Source organism: Lytechinus pictus, chromosome 1 (genome assembly GCF_037042905.1).
Source record: "Lytechinus pictus isolate F3 Inbred chromosome 1, Lp3.0, whole genome shotgun sequence".
NCBI lineage: Eukaryota > Metazoa > Echinodermata > Echinoidea > Temnopleuroida > Toxopneustidae > Lytechinus > Lytechinus pictus.
Window position 1 is genome coordinate 42,935,594 of NC_087245.1, and position 17,327 is coordinate 42,952,920.

A 17,327-nucleotide genomic window follows, 5' to 3' on the forward strand; every position below is an offset into this window, starting at 1 on the left:
TATGTAATATAACAACATAATTATGATATAATATAACATTATGATGAGCAATAATGTCTTCTTTCCCACTACGTTTCTCTTCCTTTCTCCCTCTTTTTCTCCTTTTCCCCGTTTTTTTTTTTTTTTTTTTTTTTTTTTGGGGGGGGGGGGTCAGCCGATGGGGTAATGTAATGTGATCGAGGCGGTCTGAATATAAGGTTATTATCAATTTCCACTTTCCAAATAAGTATGGAGCGCAAGTTATCCCGACCTACAACTAGCTACACGGTGGGTCATTGCTTGCTTGTTATTGGTGTAACCTATGCAATTACAGGTATATGGCTTAAAAAGAATGCAACTTGTATAACTTATACTAGTTGCATTCTCTTTAAGCCATACCCATACACAATTCCAGCGCCCCCTAGTTCTCACATCAATTTTGCAACCCCTCGTTCGAATAGCAATTCGGCGCCCCCTAGTTCGAACATCAATTTGGCGCCCCTAGTTCGAACATTCAATCGGCGCCCCCCGATGTCGAACATGAATTTTGCGCCCCTACGTCGAACATCAATTCGGCGCAACCCCCCCCCCCCCCTACGTCGAACATCTATTTGGCCTCCCTAGGTCGAACATCAATTTGGCGCCCCCAGTTGGAACATCAAATTGGCGCCCCTAGTTCGAATATCAATTCGGCGCCCCCTAGTTCAAACATCAATGTGGTGCCCCTAGTTCGAACATCAATTCGGCGCCCCCCTAGTTCGAGTATCAATTCGGCGCCCCTACATGTAGGTCGATCATCAATTCGAACCCCACCCGTTCGAACAGCAATTCGGCCCCCAGTTCGAACATCATTTTGGCATCCCTTCGAACTCAATTTGCCTTCCCTAGTTCGAATATCATTTCCCCCCCCCCCTAGCTCGAGTATCAATTTGGCGGCCCCCTAGTCGAGCATCAATTCGGCGCCCCCCTAGTTTGAGTATCAATTTGGCGCCCCCCTAGCTCGAATATCGATTCGCCCCCCCCCCAGTTCGAGTATCAATTTGGCGCCCCCAGTTCGAACATCATTTTAACATCCCTTCGAACATCATTTCGGCGCCCTCCTAGTTCGAATATCAAATTTGGCGCCCCTACATGTAAGTCCAACATCAATTTGGCGCCCCTAGTTCGAATATCATTTCGCCCCCCCCCCTAGCTCGAGTATCAATTTGGCGCCCCCTAGTTCCAACATCAAATTGGCGCCCCTACGTCGAACATCAATTCGCCCCCCCCCCCCCGTTCGAACATCAATTCGGCCCCCAGTTCGAACATCATTTTGACATTCCTTCGAACATCATTTCGGCGCCCTTTTGGTTCGAACATCATTTTCTTTCCTCCTCTTCCTCTTTTTTTCTTCTCGTCCTTCCCCCTCTTCCTCTCCCCTTTTCTTCTTTTCTTTCCCCCCTTTCTCTCTCTTTTTTCTTCTCTTCTTTCTTCCCTCTTCCTCTCTCTCCTTTTCCTTTTCACCTCTTCCTCTCTCTTTCCCCTCTTCTTCTCCTTTTTTCTTCTTTTCACCTCTTCCTCTCTCTTTTCCCCCTCTTCCGCTTTTTTCTCCCCCCTCCCCCTCCCATTTATTCTCTTCCTTCCCCCTCTTCCTCTTTTTTCTCTTTCTTTCCCCTCTTCTTCTCCTTTTTTTTCTTCTTTTCTTTCCCCTCTTCTTTTTTCTTCTTTTCTTTCCCCTCTCTTTTTTTTCTCTTCTTCCTCCCTCTTCCTCTTTCTCATTTTTCTCCTTTTCTTCCCCCTCTCCCCCTCCTTTTTCTTCTCTTTCTTTCCCCTTTTCTTCTTTTCTTCCCCCTTCTCTGTCTTTTTTTCCTCTTCTTTCTTCCCTCTTCCTCTCTCTCCTTTTCCTTTTCCCCTCTGCCTCTCTCCCCCTCTTCTTTCCCCGCTTCCTCTTTTTTCTTCCCCCCTCCCCCTCCCTTTTTCTTCTCTTCCTTCTCCCTCTTCCTCCTTTTTCTCTTTCTTTCCCCTCTTCTCCTTTTTTTCTTCTTTTCTTTCTTCTCTTCTTTTTTCTTCTTTTCTTTCCCCTCTCCTTTTTCTTCTCGTCTTTCCTCCCTCTTCCTCTCTCTCCTTTTCTTTTCCCCTCTTCCTCTTTTTTCTCCTCTTTTTCCTTCCCCCTCTTCCTCTCTCTTTTCCCCTCTTCTTGTCCCCTTTCTCTCTTTTCTCTTCTTTCCTCCTTCTTCCTCTCTTTTTTTTTCCTTTTCCTTTCCCCCTTTCCCCTCTCCTCTTTTCTTTCCCCCCTTTTCCTCTCTCTTTTTTCTTCCCTTTTTCCTTTCTTCTTTTTCTTCTTTTCTTTCCCCTCTTCCCCTCTTTTCTCTCTTTCTTTCCCTCTTCTTTTTTTTTAGCCGAAGGGGGGGGGGGGGACCAAGGCCCCCTCGGCCCCTCATGGATCCGCGCCTGAGTACGATGACCTGTGCTGAACCATTTCTCAGAACCGTGCATGCAGCATGGCGGTCAAATGATTAAATAAATATTAAGAAAAAAAGGAAAATGGCTACACCTCCCTTCTCAAGACTTGAAAATATAGAGGATCAAAGATCATTACACCTCGCTCCTCGAGACGTCACTGAAAATAAAGAGGACCAAAGATCATTTACCCGAGGAATATCAAATGCGATCATAAATTGTTAAAGTAGTTTGTTTGTTTTTCTCTCGCTGTTTTATCAGTAATCAAATTCTTATTTACCCACTGTCGTATCATACGATAAGACAGTGACGGTAAACCCAAACTACTAGTCAATTTCAAGTATACAATTAGTAATTACCCCGAGTGTTCCGGTTGCTCAGATTTAATAAAAATAAACTTTGTATGGTTTCTAAACGAATTTTTGATGTTTTGAAGCCTGTTTACATTTACTGTCCTTCACTCCTCTGCCCTGCATGGTTCAAGTTTTATCTTTGTTTCGGGTCACAGTGACGTCATCTTGCGTTAAGTAACTACTGATTTGTTATACGTACCCGAGGGAAACAATCATCGTTGATTATTTTCCTGTTATGTGCGCATCATAAAACTTCTATCGCAGTTCAATATTGCAATTCCTTAAAGTTTGCCGTTCAAAGAACATCGCCAAGAAAGGTTGATTAGTGTTCGCGATCAGTGCTTGTATGGTTATATCTACAGAAAACACGTTGTTCTTTAAATAATCTTTAAAAGACACATTCAAGAAAAAATGGAGAAGAGAGCAACAAGATTTTGCCTTAATCACATATCTTTCACAGTACTACTTGGCGCAACAGTATTCGTCTACATTGGATCAATAGGACCTTATACGTCTGGAATACTCACCACAATGCAAAGGGAGTTTCAGCTTAAGAGTTCGGAAGTAAGTCTAGATTTGTGGTATTCTGGAAGTTGGACTGTATTTATGCTCTTTACTAACCTCTCTCAAATTTCGCGCCAAAGAGAGCTTCACAAGTGAGCGCATTATGGTGTATTTTATGTTGATCTAAAGGCATACCCAAAACCACTCAAGGTTTTGAATATTTTTGTCATGCTTTAAACTCAACGTATGTTCCTTACCGTATGGCCTGCCTATGAAAACAGATATGACGCTGTAAGGAGGCTGCGATAACCATACGATATCAAACAGTACTGCAATCTGTTGATTTTTTTATCGCAAAACATCCGTACGATTCCGTAAAGCATCTGCAAGGAAACATAACGATTTCGAGGAATTTATGTGACGAGGCTTAGGTGACTCAAATAGTAACTGTAAAATTGCTCTACAATCTGCGCAGAGCACATATCACCCTGGCTCCAGGGACGGATCCAGCTTTCGCCAATAAGGGGGGGGGGGGTGATATTTCCCCCATTCGGACTGACTAAAGCTGACTAAAGAAATAAATAAACCTTATTCTTAAAAACAAGGTAAGGTATCTCATGAAGCCTAAATCAATAATTCGAGCGGGAAGTGCGACCTGGAAATATTTATATACGGACCCGAAAGGGAAATTATCAGGGACTACTTACAGTGACTCACTAATTAAGAGGGTGCATGTCTCAACCACTCACTAATCGGAGCGCGAAATAAAAGTTTTTGATATCCCAATCAGAAAACTGGTAATTATACGCATTTTTATTGAAATCATGAACGGGATGGGTAGGGCAACAAAAAATATTTGATATTCTGACCTGAAAAACTGGACAGTTTAAGCACGTTTCAATAAAGAACAAGGTATATATCTTTAAAACAAAGAAAGGTTATTGCAAGCGCGAAGTGCAAGCTAATTATGTTTAGAATTAGATCTAAAAACGGGATATTCTTTGCCCCATTAAAATCATGAAAAAATATAGTTTTCTTATGATGCAAGCGCGAAGCGCCAGTCAGTATGTTATGTTTCGATCTGATAACTGGATATCTCAAGCACGTTTCTAAGATAGTATTTAGACTTGAATAATTTTATCCATTGCCCCTTTCTTGTTTTCCTTTTAGGTTGGAATCATTCTCAGTATAAACGACATAGTTGCACTCATCTTGGTCACTCCAACCGCTTATATCGGAACATCCCGTCATCGACCCAGGATTCTTGGTGTTTTAACGATTTTTTTCACCATCGGGTGTTTCATGTGCGCCCTTCCTCAGTTTGCTGGAAATAGGAACCGGACAATTGATCACACGTCATCATCCCCATTCAACGAAACAGCAAACGCTGTAGACTTCCCCTCGAACTCTAACGGTTCCATGCGTAAGTTATGTATGTCTACAAAGGATTGGTCAAAGAACCAATGCGTTGGTGTCCCACCGAAAAAAATACCAGAATCTGGAATCTTGATTGATATTGGCCATCTTTATCGGTCGGACTCCTTCGGATAAAATGGGCTAGTCCCTTTCTTTTAACCAGTAAAACCATTTGGTTGTTCTGTTCTTTGGAATCAAAGTGCAATGAACTTTTTAGAACTATTATGTGCCTAGATAACTTTGGTACAGACAAACTTGGCAAATACATGTTCTCTTGACAATGTTTGTTCAAAAAGTCGATTAAACTGTACGAGAAAGCCGATCCACGAATATCTTTAACAAGAATTTTAAAACCATTTTCTGTTTAATGGTTCATATCAACAGAAGAATAATATGAAATAGATGGATCTGAAAATAATTCATTTCTTTACAAGTAAATTTAGATAATCGAGAAAAATGCAAAATGTGTACTTGGCATCAGTAGGCCTACACGATGGCAATCATAACAGGCTGCTTGCTATCCCTCCTCGTAGCATCAGCAAAATATTGGTCAAATGAAAATAATTCACACAATAATAATGAGTATCTTTTTCAAATTCAAGCCATTCTTGGGCCATTCCTTAAGGAGTAGGGGTTATTTATTTAAACTAAAGCTGACACTAATCCAGGAGAAGCAGAAAGAACATCTTCCCATGTTATCATTAGTGCAATGAATTAATGGTGCCCCCTCATGGCCCCATAGGCGGATCCAGGGGAGGGCCGAGGGGCTACAAAGTGCTTGAAATATAGAGCTTAAAATGACCCTATTTCAGATCGGAATATCAAATATTTTAAGCTCGCGCTTCGTGGTCTCTTCATTGATTTTCATGATAAAAAAGGTATTTAGAGTGCCCAGATTCTAGATCGAAATCTGAAACACACGCGTGCATGTTTATTCAGATACGCTGCTTTTTCTCTATTTAAATCATTATCCAGTTTTAGATCACAATATCAACAATTTTCTGCTCGCGATTTGCGCTCGCATTATTAATTTAGGAAGATTTCCAATTACTCATCCTTTTTATGATTTACAAAACATGAATAGAGTGTCCCATTTTTAGGTGTAAATCTCGATTTTTCCGCTCGCGCTTCGCGCTCGCGCCAATTGTTTAGTTATATATTTATCCTTTTCACGATTACAAAAAAGTTCTTAGAATTTCCATTCTTCAGTTAGAAATGTGAAAAAAAATTCAGCTCGACCTTCGTGCTTGCATTGTTTGATTGGTAAAATATGTAACGTCTTCATGGCTAACTGCAAGCAGCCGTTAACAGATCTTTTTTTGATCCCATCAAAACGTACATTAAAAATTTCTGCCCGCGCTTCGCGCTCGCAGTAGTTGGATACACTTCTCGTTTAGGATCACAAACATTGCCCAAAATGTTTAAATTTTAGGACAAAATACATGAATAAGGATTATGAGATTATTATATATTTATTTTGATTTATAAGAATAAAGATTAGAAGTGACTACTGGGACTACCCCTTCAAAAAGAGCACAAAAAATCAACTTCGATCGGGGAAAATGTGGCTGGAAAAATTCCCGCCCCCCTCTATTGGCGAAGGCTCGATCCGCCCCTGTGGCCATGCCCCCTAGAAGTGAGGTTGGAAATTGAAATAGGTCCCATTTTGAAGTGAAGGCATTTTCAGCTTTTCATACTTGTTTGAAAGAAATGATTTCTTTTGCTTGTTTGTTTTTTCTTCATCAACGATTAGACTCTTCTTTCCAGTGAAAGTCTTTTTTTTATCTCTAGTCAAATACATGTTAGACATAGAAATAAGACCGATGTTTGATACCCCTTCCCACTGTGAAGCAGAACTAACATGAAACAAATTTCCAATGAAAGCATTATTTAATTCACATTGTTCATCTCTCGTCTTTCAATTTGAGGGACGTGTTTTCATTCAGCGAGAAATTTACCCACATTGTGCTACAAGTGAGGTAAATGGGTAATGGCAAGAATTAAGTGACTCCTCAACAGTGGCGTAGCTACGGGGGGGGGGGGCCTGGGGGGCACGTGCCCCCCCCCCCCTGAGATTTGGTGTGCCCCCCCAGGTGCCCCCCCTGAAAAAATTGGCAGAGCAAAAAAAAAGGGAGAAGAAGAAAGAAAAAAGGAAAATAAGAAAAGAAAAAAGGAAAAGAAGAAGAAAGACAGAAGAAAAAAAGAAGAGGAAAATAAGAGGAGGAATTAAGACGAGTGAATGAAATAATGTGAGGGGAAGACTTGCAATAAAAAAAATTATTTTCATGTTACTATATATAATTTTTGCTGGCGCTTAGCGCCAGAATTGCCTGTTCGATGGGATTCATATCTTGCTCAATAGGCTGATATGGAGCACGTTTTGAAGTCAATATGCAAAACATATTTTAGCTCGGACATCGAGCTTTCACTCTTTTTTTCATTTACAAATTTAAGTGCTCTGTAAACTGTCCGTTTTATGGTCTACATATCAGCATTTTAAGCTCTCGCTGCGTGGTCACATTGTTTGATTTGCCAAGTTCATATTGTCTACGTGTATTCCATAATGTTCCATTAAACAAATGTATTCAGAATGCCCAGATTCTAGGTCTAAATCTAAAACATGTGCGATAGCCTGCATGTTCTTTGTTTAAAATGTACTTAAATTATCCAGTTTCACATCAGAATATCAATAATTGTCTGCTCACGCTTCACGATCGCATTATTAATGATACCCAATTGACTATATCCTATTTATGACTTACAAAATATGAATAGAGTGTCTCGCTTTTAGGTCTAAAATCTCAATTTTCTTCCTCTCGCGCTTCGCGCTCGCATCAATTGTTTAGTTATATACCTATCACATTTATTAATACAAAAAGTGCTTAGAATGACCATTTTTTAGGTCGGAATGTCAAAAAATTTGCTCGCGCTTCGCGCTCGCATTATTGAAATATATACCATCTTCGTGGGTAACTGTAAGTATTCATTAACAGGTCCCTTTTCTATAATGCTAGAAAAGTTGATAAAAATTTCTGATCGCGCTTGGCGTTCGCAGTAACCATCTACATACGAATCTTGCTCAGGATCACACATAACATTGCCTAGAAAATTAAATTTTCAGGAAAAAATACATTAAAGTTAAAAAAAAATCGCTCGCGCTTCGCGCTCGCACTTTTTATAAGGCTTATGAGATTATTTCATGTTTATGTTGTTTTATAAGAATAAAACTAAGAAGTGACTGATATAGGTGAAGATAATTTCGGGGCTCGTCCCCTATTGGCGAAAGTCGGATCCGCCCTTGTGGACACATACACACTCACCGGAAAAATGGCCGGTGCCCCCCCCCCCTGAAAAAGCAAGGACCCCCCAGTGCCCCCCCGGGAAAAAAATCCTAGCTACGCCACTGCTCCTCAAAAAGCTTTGGGCACCGGAATAGGTAGACTAGCTCAGCAGGGGGAATATAGGAGCGCCTTGACCAAGGTGGATACGTGCGCTATATAAATCCTACCTTATTCATTATTATCTTCCAGAAAGTAAAGATATCTGCGAAATCGAACGTGATGGAGGGGGAGAGGAGAGCGAGTGCTCAAAGGAAGAACTCGATGCATCGGGGGCGCAGTATGGAAGAGCCTTATGGTTTCTCGTCGGTCAGGGATTCATTGGGGTAGGCTCTACTGGATACTGGACCCTTGGACTAACATACATGGACGACGGTTTGCCTTCCAAGACAGCCCCTTATATGTATTTTGGTACGTCAAAAACCCTGTCTTATGATTCTAAAATCCGATATCAATGTCAGCCCCCCCCCCCTCCTCGAACCATTTTTTTCATGGGTGGATAGATCATTTCGCAAACGAGTCTTTTTTTTTTCAACATAATGACATTCCTTTTATTATTATTTCTTTCATAAGCCCTCCATTGTGCAGGTGTGTGAAGATGCACACCTACAAAACATACTAAACAAAGAAACAAGACGTCTCGAAGAAGAAATCTGTGTATAAAAAACAAAGAAAATATATAAATAAACACACAAATAAATGAAATAAAATAAATAAATATTAAATGAATGAATAAATAAATAGAAGATTCGGAGCTCCTCTTCTTTGCATTATTTTATCCACAGCTACACTGTTTATGTTGGTCAGCGTGTCACCCCTAGCAGCTTTTGCACTCAGTGGATTCGCACTGTCCTTACACACCGATTTCTACAAAATTGACGTCCACGAACTGGGCTACGGAAGTAAAGACCCTCGATGGATAGGTGCCTGGTGGCTCGGGTATGTCATCTACGGGCTATTGATGGGCCTAATTGCAATACCATACTTCTTTTTCCCAAAGGTATGACTTCTAGAAGAAACTGGTTAGTCATTTTTTAAATATGGGCCTATATTACATCTGAACATTTGGGAATAATAATTTCCACTTCAGTGCCAATAGACCAATTATACATCTGGGAAGCATTTCGTGAATTGACTTGCCGGAGGTTTTTTTTCCGACAGTTACCATAGTAACAGTGCTTCTCAGTCAATAAAAATCCAGGAAAGTTGTCAGACCTGACAACTTGTCAGACAACAAATGTTACTTAAATGCTCCCCTGGCACGGTGCTAGCATCAAAATGGCAAACTGCGGGATGATTTTTGATATATTTGGAAATACGTAGTTCTAGTGCTGCAAAATTTTGCCAAGCTAACTTTCTACCATAGATTTGATCTACGCGATCACATTCACGCCAGATCAGAATATATGTGGCCTGGGTCCTGTTGCTTAAAAGTTGCTATCATGGCAAATTTGCCATCTAATGATAACTACCATGGTAACATGTCCCAACAGCCAATCAAAATTAAGGATTCCATGCTAGTTACCATCGGATGCAAAATAACCGCGATAGTAACTTCTATGCAACGGGCCCAGGTTGGTCTCGCCTGGCAAGGTTACCGTCGTCAGTCTACCGTGATCAACGTCACAATACCTCGATAGACATCGCTGTTCGCATATTTTGCACGACGATGTCCAAAATAGTCACATATGAAGATCAATCGCCCCGATCAAGAAGATTGACCATGATCAACCCTTCGATAAATTTTCTTAATCGAGCGTGATCGAATTGCGCAGTTTAGCAGTGGGTATATAGGGAAATTATCAAAGTATTACATACCTTGAATAAGGTCCACACTGCACAGATTGATTGTTACGTTTCTTATCCCCGAAAGATGTGGCCAGAAAAGGATGTTCCGATGGATGATATGAAAGAGAAAAACGTAATCGAAGAAGATGATGATCAGCCTACCGCAGCATTCTTGATAAAGAGCAACCTTCCTGACCCTGACTCAACGATCCTGGGAATGATCAAGGGTAATTATGTTGTTTTGTTTAATGGAGGGGGGGGGGGGCTTCAAACCTACGAAGTAATACAATGCATAAACGATATTGTGTCTCGCCCACTTATGAAAATAACCAGAAATATCGTGATTTGCGAGGGCACGCAACAGAATTGTATCGAAACTTCGTTGTGAAATGACTGGGATGGAATAACACATGTCATAAGAGTCTTTAACGTAAACTTTAACGTTGACCTCAAAATGAAGTTTGACCATACCATGTGACCTCCGAACACAATAACATGCAGGTCTCCTAAGTACACCTACAACCCAAGTTTGGTATAAAAGTGATTTACGGTTGCAGAGTTATGCGTCATATCACTAACCTCAAAATGACCTTTGACCTTACCATGTGACCTCTGATTGCGCCATGATGTGCAGGTCTCATCAACACATCTACAACCCAAGTTCGGGTGAAAAGTGGCTTGCGGTTGCAGAGTTAGGTGTCATAAAAGAGTTATGCATGTAAATTGTAACGTTGACCTGAAAATGACCTTTGACCATACAATGTGACCTCCGACTGCAACATAACATGCAGGTTCCCCAAGTACATCTACCATCTAAGTATGGTTGAAAAGTGATTTACGGTTGTGGAGTTAGGTGTCATAAGAGAGTCTTGCATGTAAACTTTAACGTTGACCTGAAAATTACCTTTGACCTTACCATGTGACCTCCGACTGCAGCATATCATGCAGGTCCCCCAAGTACATGTACCATCAAAGTTTGGCTGAAAAGTGCCCTACGGTTGCGGAGTTAGGCGTTCATAAGAGAGTATTGCTTGTAAACTTTAACGTTGGCCTGAAAATTACCTTTGACCATACCATGTGACCTCCGACTGCAGCATAACATGCAGGACCCCAAGTACATCTACCATCCAAGTTTGGTTGAAAAGTGACTTACGGTTGGGGAGTTAGGTGTCATCACAGAGTCTCGCATGTAAGCTTTAAAGTTGACATGAAAATGACCTTTGACCTTACTGCAGCATAACATGCAGGTCCCTCAAGCACATCTACCATCCAAGTTTGGTTGAAAAGTGACTTACGGTTGCGGAGTTATCTGTCATAACAATCCTCACGGACGCTAATATTAGGGTCCCCTTACACATAAGTTAACGCTTAATCATACACTTGATTTTTAAGATTGATTGTACATTATAGTCAATAGAATCAAACGTAGAAAACTGCTCTACAATCAATGCTAAGCTTTGTGTTACAGGGGGGTTACAGGCCCTACAGATCTGTTTTTCGTGTGCAAAATTCTTTCCCGCGACACCCGCACCATACATGCATGTACATTACGACTGATGGCTGGAGATATTCGAAATGCAGGACCTACAATAGATTATGACATGGATAAGAAAGTGGTTTTTCAAACAAATCGAGTACATATTGAGTGAGGAAAAAGTTACTGAATTACGGCTTAGATAAAGATCATTACAGTCCATCTAATCGATATTGCATTTAATGTGGATTATTGGTGGATCTCTGGCAATTGATTCCATGGGTCAAATCACCTCCCCAGCCGAAACCATTTCGCATGCGTTGATTATGTACACAGCATGTATACGTCTGAACACGTACCAGCCAAATTTGCGGGTTTTTTTCTTTTGTTTACTCCTACACAAACGATATGCCTCTAGCACACAATGTAATGGGCATTATGTTTTACTTTCCCCAGAAATGGGGATTAGATTCGAATTCCCGGGGGGACCACTTCCATTGATGAGTGGATACCAGGCACGACCATGCAGTTTCGAAAAGCACCCTAAACAAGGGAAGCAAGGCTTTTCCAGATTATGAAAATGCATCTCTTAACAAATATTTAGTTTGTGAAACCCTACAAGTATTGAAAACATATCCTCCTTTTCAGTATTTTAAACATCGTTTTTGACACCCTTATAACGTTACATAGGCCTATACGTAACGTACTTGCCCACTCTTTCCCTTTTTACGCGTGGTCGCGCCTGGTATCCACTCTTCAATGGAAGTGGGCCCCCCGGGCGGCCTTTCGAGCTCTGGGAGGAACCAAATGTGGCTTTGGAAAGTCGTCCTAAATCGGATATATCGCTGTTACCATAGTAGCTACCCGAATTTTGCACACGAAACGCAGATTGAATGTTTCCGTTCCAGATGTGAAACGAAAAAAAATCTCATGTCACACAATTTGCAAATTGACCATGACGACGGGCCCAAAAGTCTCTTCCAAAATCAACTACCGTCGCAAATAAGCGTTCGCGTTCTCCAACGAAAGGTCGGGAAGGTTTGTGACGGACGACGGACGGACGGGCGACATATGGATCCCTAAGTCTCGCCTTCACCTCTGGTGGGCGAGACAAAAATGACAGTCGGAGATTATGTAATGAAACAGGCGTGTTACTTTATCAGTGTAAGAATCATAATAATAATAATAATAATAGGCATTTATAAACTTCTGTTAGGTATGCTTTAAGCTCTCAGAAAGAGATATCATAAAAGTAGTTCTCAAAATGAATAAGTCTATTTCCCAAGTGAGTTAAATTAATGTTTTTTTAATTCTTGGAACATAATAACCTGTAACATGTTATAATGTAGCGGGGCAGCTTTGCAAGACGGCCGCTGGCCGCCCACCGTTTGCTGGACAGTCTGGACATTCCAAACACAGCCGGCCTGACCCAGAAAATCCGGCAACTAAATCTAACCATCATGGAATGTAAACAGTGCAAGAAGGCAAACAAACTTTTTATCAAAAACAACAAAATCTCTATTTTCCACCCCGCTATAATAGTAGGCCTGCATTGTGCTTGCTATGTTTGGCAAGCCTGTGGCAAGCTTCCGGGTTGTTAAAAAAAGGCTATGATATTTTGACGCTTAAAAAAGATCGAGGATGTTCTATGATCATATTCATGTGAATAAAGGTGATAAGTAAGATATGTATGTAGCATATTTTCTTTTCATGATTTTTTAAAATACAAAATGGTTCATTAATCTGTCTATCTTTCTACATACAGGCTACTTCTCCGCTGTTCGTCGCCTTGCTACCAACATGACGTACTCGACTGTAATTATGTCATCAGTTGCCGATTCCATTATGTTCAGTGGATTCTTTTCGTTTCTTGGGCGCTACCTGCAGACACAATATGACGTCACACCATCGATGACGTCAATTATACTTGGTGAGCTTAAAACTGAGACGAATTCGGCAAGGGACATGTCTGATTCGATATTAAATCCATGTCGTTATACATCGATTTCACTTATACGGCTGTGAGTTGATAACCTTTACGATTAAGCGTAAGATACGTGTAGACTAAATCTGTTATGTGGACAACTTAATGAATCATCCGAACTGTCAGTGGAATGTGAATTTCTGCAGTGGGAAATAGAGCAACGGGATCCATTTCCAGATTGTTTTAATCCAACTAACAGAACAAGTACGATTTCCTGGTTACACTTCGTAATTCTTCTTAAGGTTCGTTATTCGGAAGGTTGGTAATTCCGAAACACGTAAATTGCCCATATCTTGATGTTCGTTAATCCGAACATTTGTGGCGTTATTCCGAAGGTTCGTTAGTCCAAAAATGAAATAAGGTTCGTTGTTCCGAAGGTTTGATAATCCGAAAAATGAAATGCTTGGTGGCGAAGCCAGGAAAACCGGAAGGGTAAGCAAGGTGGAGGGGGCAAAGGAGAGAAAAAAAGAACAAAGCCTGTTGGAAGTGATTTCTGATATATATCTTAGGTTTTATTTTTCGCGAGAGAGTGTTACGAGCGATGGGTTTGGAAAATTTTTCAAAGCTGATGTTGTAAAAATCGTTTTTTGGGTCAATTACTGTTAAAATGCATCCTTGGGAGTAGTTGCGAGCGTGAATCGCAAGCTCAAACTCTTGGACTTTTAAAAAAGAAATGGAAATGAAACATTCTGAGCAGGTTTTGCAATCATTAAAAAGATGTGCATCTAACTGAAGAATTAACATGGGCGCGAAGTGTTAGCTGAAATATATTATATTGACAAGAAAAGGAACTTGTAAAGGACTGCGTTTAGTGACTCATGAATAAAATACATCGAATAATGCGAGTGCGAAGCGCGAGCTAAAAATATATTCCAGCCAGAAAACTGGCCTAACCCTTTTTATAACCAGAAACGGTGAGTACCTTACTAAACAATTTCTGATATCAATAACCAAAAAAAAAAGGGATTTTCTAATCTAAATTGTATACTTTAAAAGGGGTACTTTAAGAAAAACGGCACATTTCATTTTGGGAAAAAACAAGGGGAATTCCTATTTTGTAAAAAATAGTATTAATACAGGAATTTGTTTGGGGGTGCAAGTGCCCCCTGCCCCCCCCCCCCCGCTTTCACCTGTGGGAAGGGGCTGATCTATCGTTACCAGGGGCGTTTACGTACGCAGAATTCTCTCAAAGGGATGATCATAAACTTATAAGGCTAGTTCATGTTTTTCTCTCATTGCTATACCTGCAAATATTTATTCTATTATTCATATTATTTATCCGGTTTAATGTATTTTAAAGACGACTCGGCGATTTAAAATGATTTATAGGTCGGCGAACAAAGCCAGGTCATGAAGGTGTTTGTAATTTGGAATGGCGCGGTTGACGAGGTGATACGTCACAATGGTGCGCCAGACGGTATTGTTTATGCGCACAATGACAATAATTTATACTGGGCGCAAGGAGCGCTCATATTTTGGCGCGCGCGCCTAGGCGAAGGCGCGAAAAATCCTTCATTTTAGTCTTGGCTTTCAACGGAGATGAACGTCCAAAATATTCGCTTGTAATTTTTCTACAAAGTACAACGAGATCTACAAGAATTTTTGTTGAAACCATCATCGATCGGGAATCATCTTAATTTTGCTTAATGCAGCTGTAAATGCTGTCCGAATTACTTGAGGATTCTCTATTTCTTGCCTGGCCTAACGATTAACCGTCTGCTTTGAACCGAGTTTTATACGACGGTACCGTACGAGGAGCTACGCTACGTGTTGTCGCTATAACTTAAGTATAACACTAGCGCTTAGCAGTAGCACTAGCAGTAGCAGATCGGCTGGGTCCTAGAACTTTTTGGTTTCAGCAACGATGAGAAATTGACTCGAGATGGAATTCCGTTCAACGACGTACGGTCGACTGGGATTCATCATGATTATGAGTATTGAATGTTACGGTAGTCAGAGCCCGAGTCAGAGGTCCTACTACTACTAGCTCCCGAGACCGAGTATGATGCGAAGCCTGTGGCTGAGCCGAGGCAACGGTCTGGATTAGCAGACGGAAAGGGGTCGGTACCAGACAATTTACAAGTTCCAGTCTCTGCAAGACCTAGCCTATCCGGTGAGTACGGAAGCAGGAATAGATCTAGGCTAGACTCAGTTTCAGTCTGGATTAGTGTTAGTAAAAATAGTATACTAAACTAAAGTACTAGGCTAGTAGTAGTAGGCCTAGGCCTAACTTAATTAAGCCTATTGTTAATGTTAGTTAGGCTTGTTGAATGATCGAGGCCTGCTACAGAGTACAGTGCTAGTACAAGTAGTACTAGTAGTATCGGGGTGATTTGTAACTTGTGGAGTTTTCTTAGTTTAAACTAGCGCAAGTAGGCCTGCCTAGGCCTTAGTCTGAGATTTAAAAAAAAAAAAAAAAAAAAATCAGGTTCTTATTGGTCTGAAGTCGATTAGTTACGCTCTGAGTCTGACACAAAGCTCTTCCATAGTTTCAATTTCATGGCCCTTCAATACCCCCCCCCCCGATTTTTACGTTAGCACGCGAAGATCCCATTCCCATGTGCTAGGCAAATCAAATGCCTAACTTTAGGCCCTAGTAAATTTAGTCAGGCAAACAGGGGGGGGGGGGTCTATTTGCCATGATTTGGCTTGCTAACGCAATTGGGGATTTACATGTAGGCCTAGCCTAGGACCAAATGTCAAGCCATAGATCCTAGACATAACTTGGACTTGGCCTGGAATTAATTTTAAACTTGGTCCAAGACCAAGTGTTTTAATTACGATCATGATGGAAAAGGGAGGGGTTAGCTTCAAAAATTTAAGCACAAGCCTAGCCTGGCCTAGACCTGGTCCTACTTGACTACTTTGTTTTGGTGTCTGAACCAGGTGTGTAATGATGGAGATTGGAGGTTTTGAGAATGAGTTCAACAATTATAACGTTGGTTACCGTATAGCGTATATATAGGCGTAGGCCCTAGTGCATCTGCATGACTAGATCTAGGCCTATGGACGGGTATGATATAGCCTAGGCCCTACGGTTGTAATATATAATTTCGAAGCCGGTGGCTTGGATTTGGCCCAGTGAATGCCAACATTGCGGTTCTAAAAATTCGGCTAGTATCGATAATATGTATATACGATGGAAAATCAAAAGGAAATTGTAGTCTATATTGGCGCTAACACTAACAGCTTATTTTAAGGCCTAGTTATGGTCTAGGCTAAGATCTATTTAGGACCATGATTAATTTTAAGCCACCGTATTTGAAAAATGGTGAGAATAATAGAGGGTCTACTAGTGATTGGCGAAAAGTTTAAACTTTTCGGTATTATTGATAAATAATTGAGTGGGAAATGTCACTTTGTTATAAATTTACAAGTAGTCTACTGCACTGCAGCAGTGCATGGTGACACCACAGAGTGAAAGTTGAAACTAGGCTCGGCCTAACGTTAGATCTACTTACAGTAGACGCGGTTTTACATGTATGTTTGAGGATAGACCCTATTATCAGATGGTTCAGTTAGGCCTACATTAAAGTAGTATTTGACCTCTATGACGTTTTCTGGATTATGGGCCAGCGAGAGCTGTGTTCTTGGTCGCAAAATTATGTGGATAGACCGGTAGTGGTAATAATTATAGATTCTACTCAGCTTTCAAATGTTATTGTTGAATCAGTCATTATTTCGGAAAGTAGCAGATGATGCTTATCATTATGATTATGCGATTAGCATTTTGTAATAATACACTTTGATAATCATTATAAATATAAATACCTCCACTTGCACCAAGCAGTTCTGTTTATAAAAGTACGCCTTGAAAGGAGGTTGGTTTTGGGAATTCACTTTGCATGAATTAAATGCCGATGCTTGGTAGAACTGTAAGTAAACTTACCATGCACATGATAAAATGTGGATGTAATTTCGAATTAGCTTGGAATCCTCAATTTAGTTTAGATTGAAGTCAAGGGGTTCAACGAGCAGTTGTTATAATAGTATGGGCCTCCTAACAAGGAACCTTGATTTTTTTTTAATAATGATTTTATATGGTTTATATC

The 17,327-nt window shown here is 40.7% G+C and overlaps 1 protein-coding gene across 1 annotated transcript; it reads left to right on the forward strand.

Moving 5' to 3' along the window:
* Positions 1-2,696: 2,696 nt before the first annotated feature.
* LOC129263317 (solute carrier organic anion transporter family member 3A1-like) lies at positions 2,697-15,678 on the forward strand. Its single transcript, XM_064103552.1, has 6 exons — positions 2,697-3,335; positions 4,446-4,698; positions 8,222-8,440; positions 8,815-9,029; positions 9,903-10,044; positions 13,057-15,678. The coding sequence occupies exons 1-6, from the start codon at positions 3,183-3,185 to the stop codon at positions 13,314-13,316; spliced, it is 1,242 nt and encodes a 413-aa protein (XP_063959622.1). The 5' UTR covers positions 2,697-3,182; the 3' UTR covers positions 13,317-15,678.
* The last annotated feature ends 1,649 nt before the right edge of the window (positions 15,679-17,327 follow it).

Excerpts from the sequence above, each read along its gene's own strand:
- LOC129263317 (XM_064103552.1), top strand. The coding sequence starts at position 3,183 with ATGGAGAAGAGAGCAACAAGATTTTGCCTTAATCACATATCTTTCACA. Across the intron at positions 9,030-9,902 it reads CATACTTCTTTTTCCCAAAG|ATGTGGCCAGAAAAGGATGT; the intron begins GTATGACTTCTA and ends TATCCCCGAAAG. Across the intron at positions 10,045-13,056 it reads GATCCTGGGAATGATCAAGG|GCTACTTCTCCGCTGTTCGT; the intron begins GTAATTATGTTG and ends TTCTACATACAG.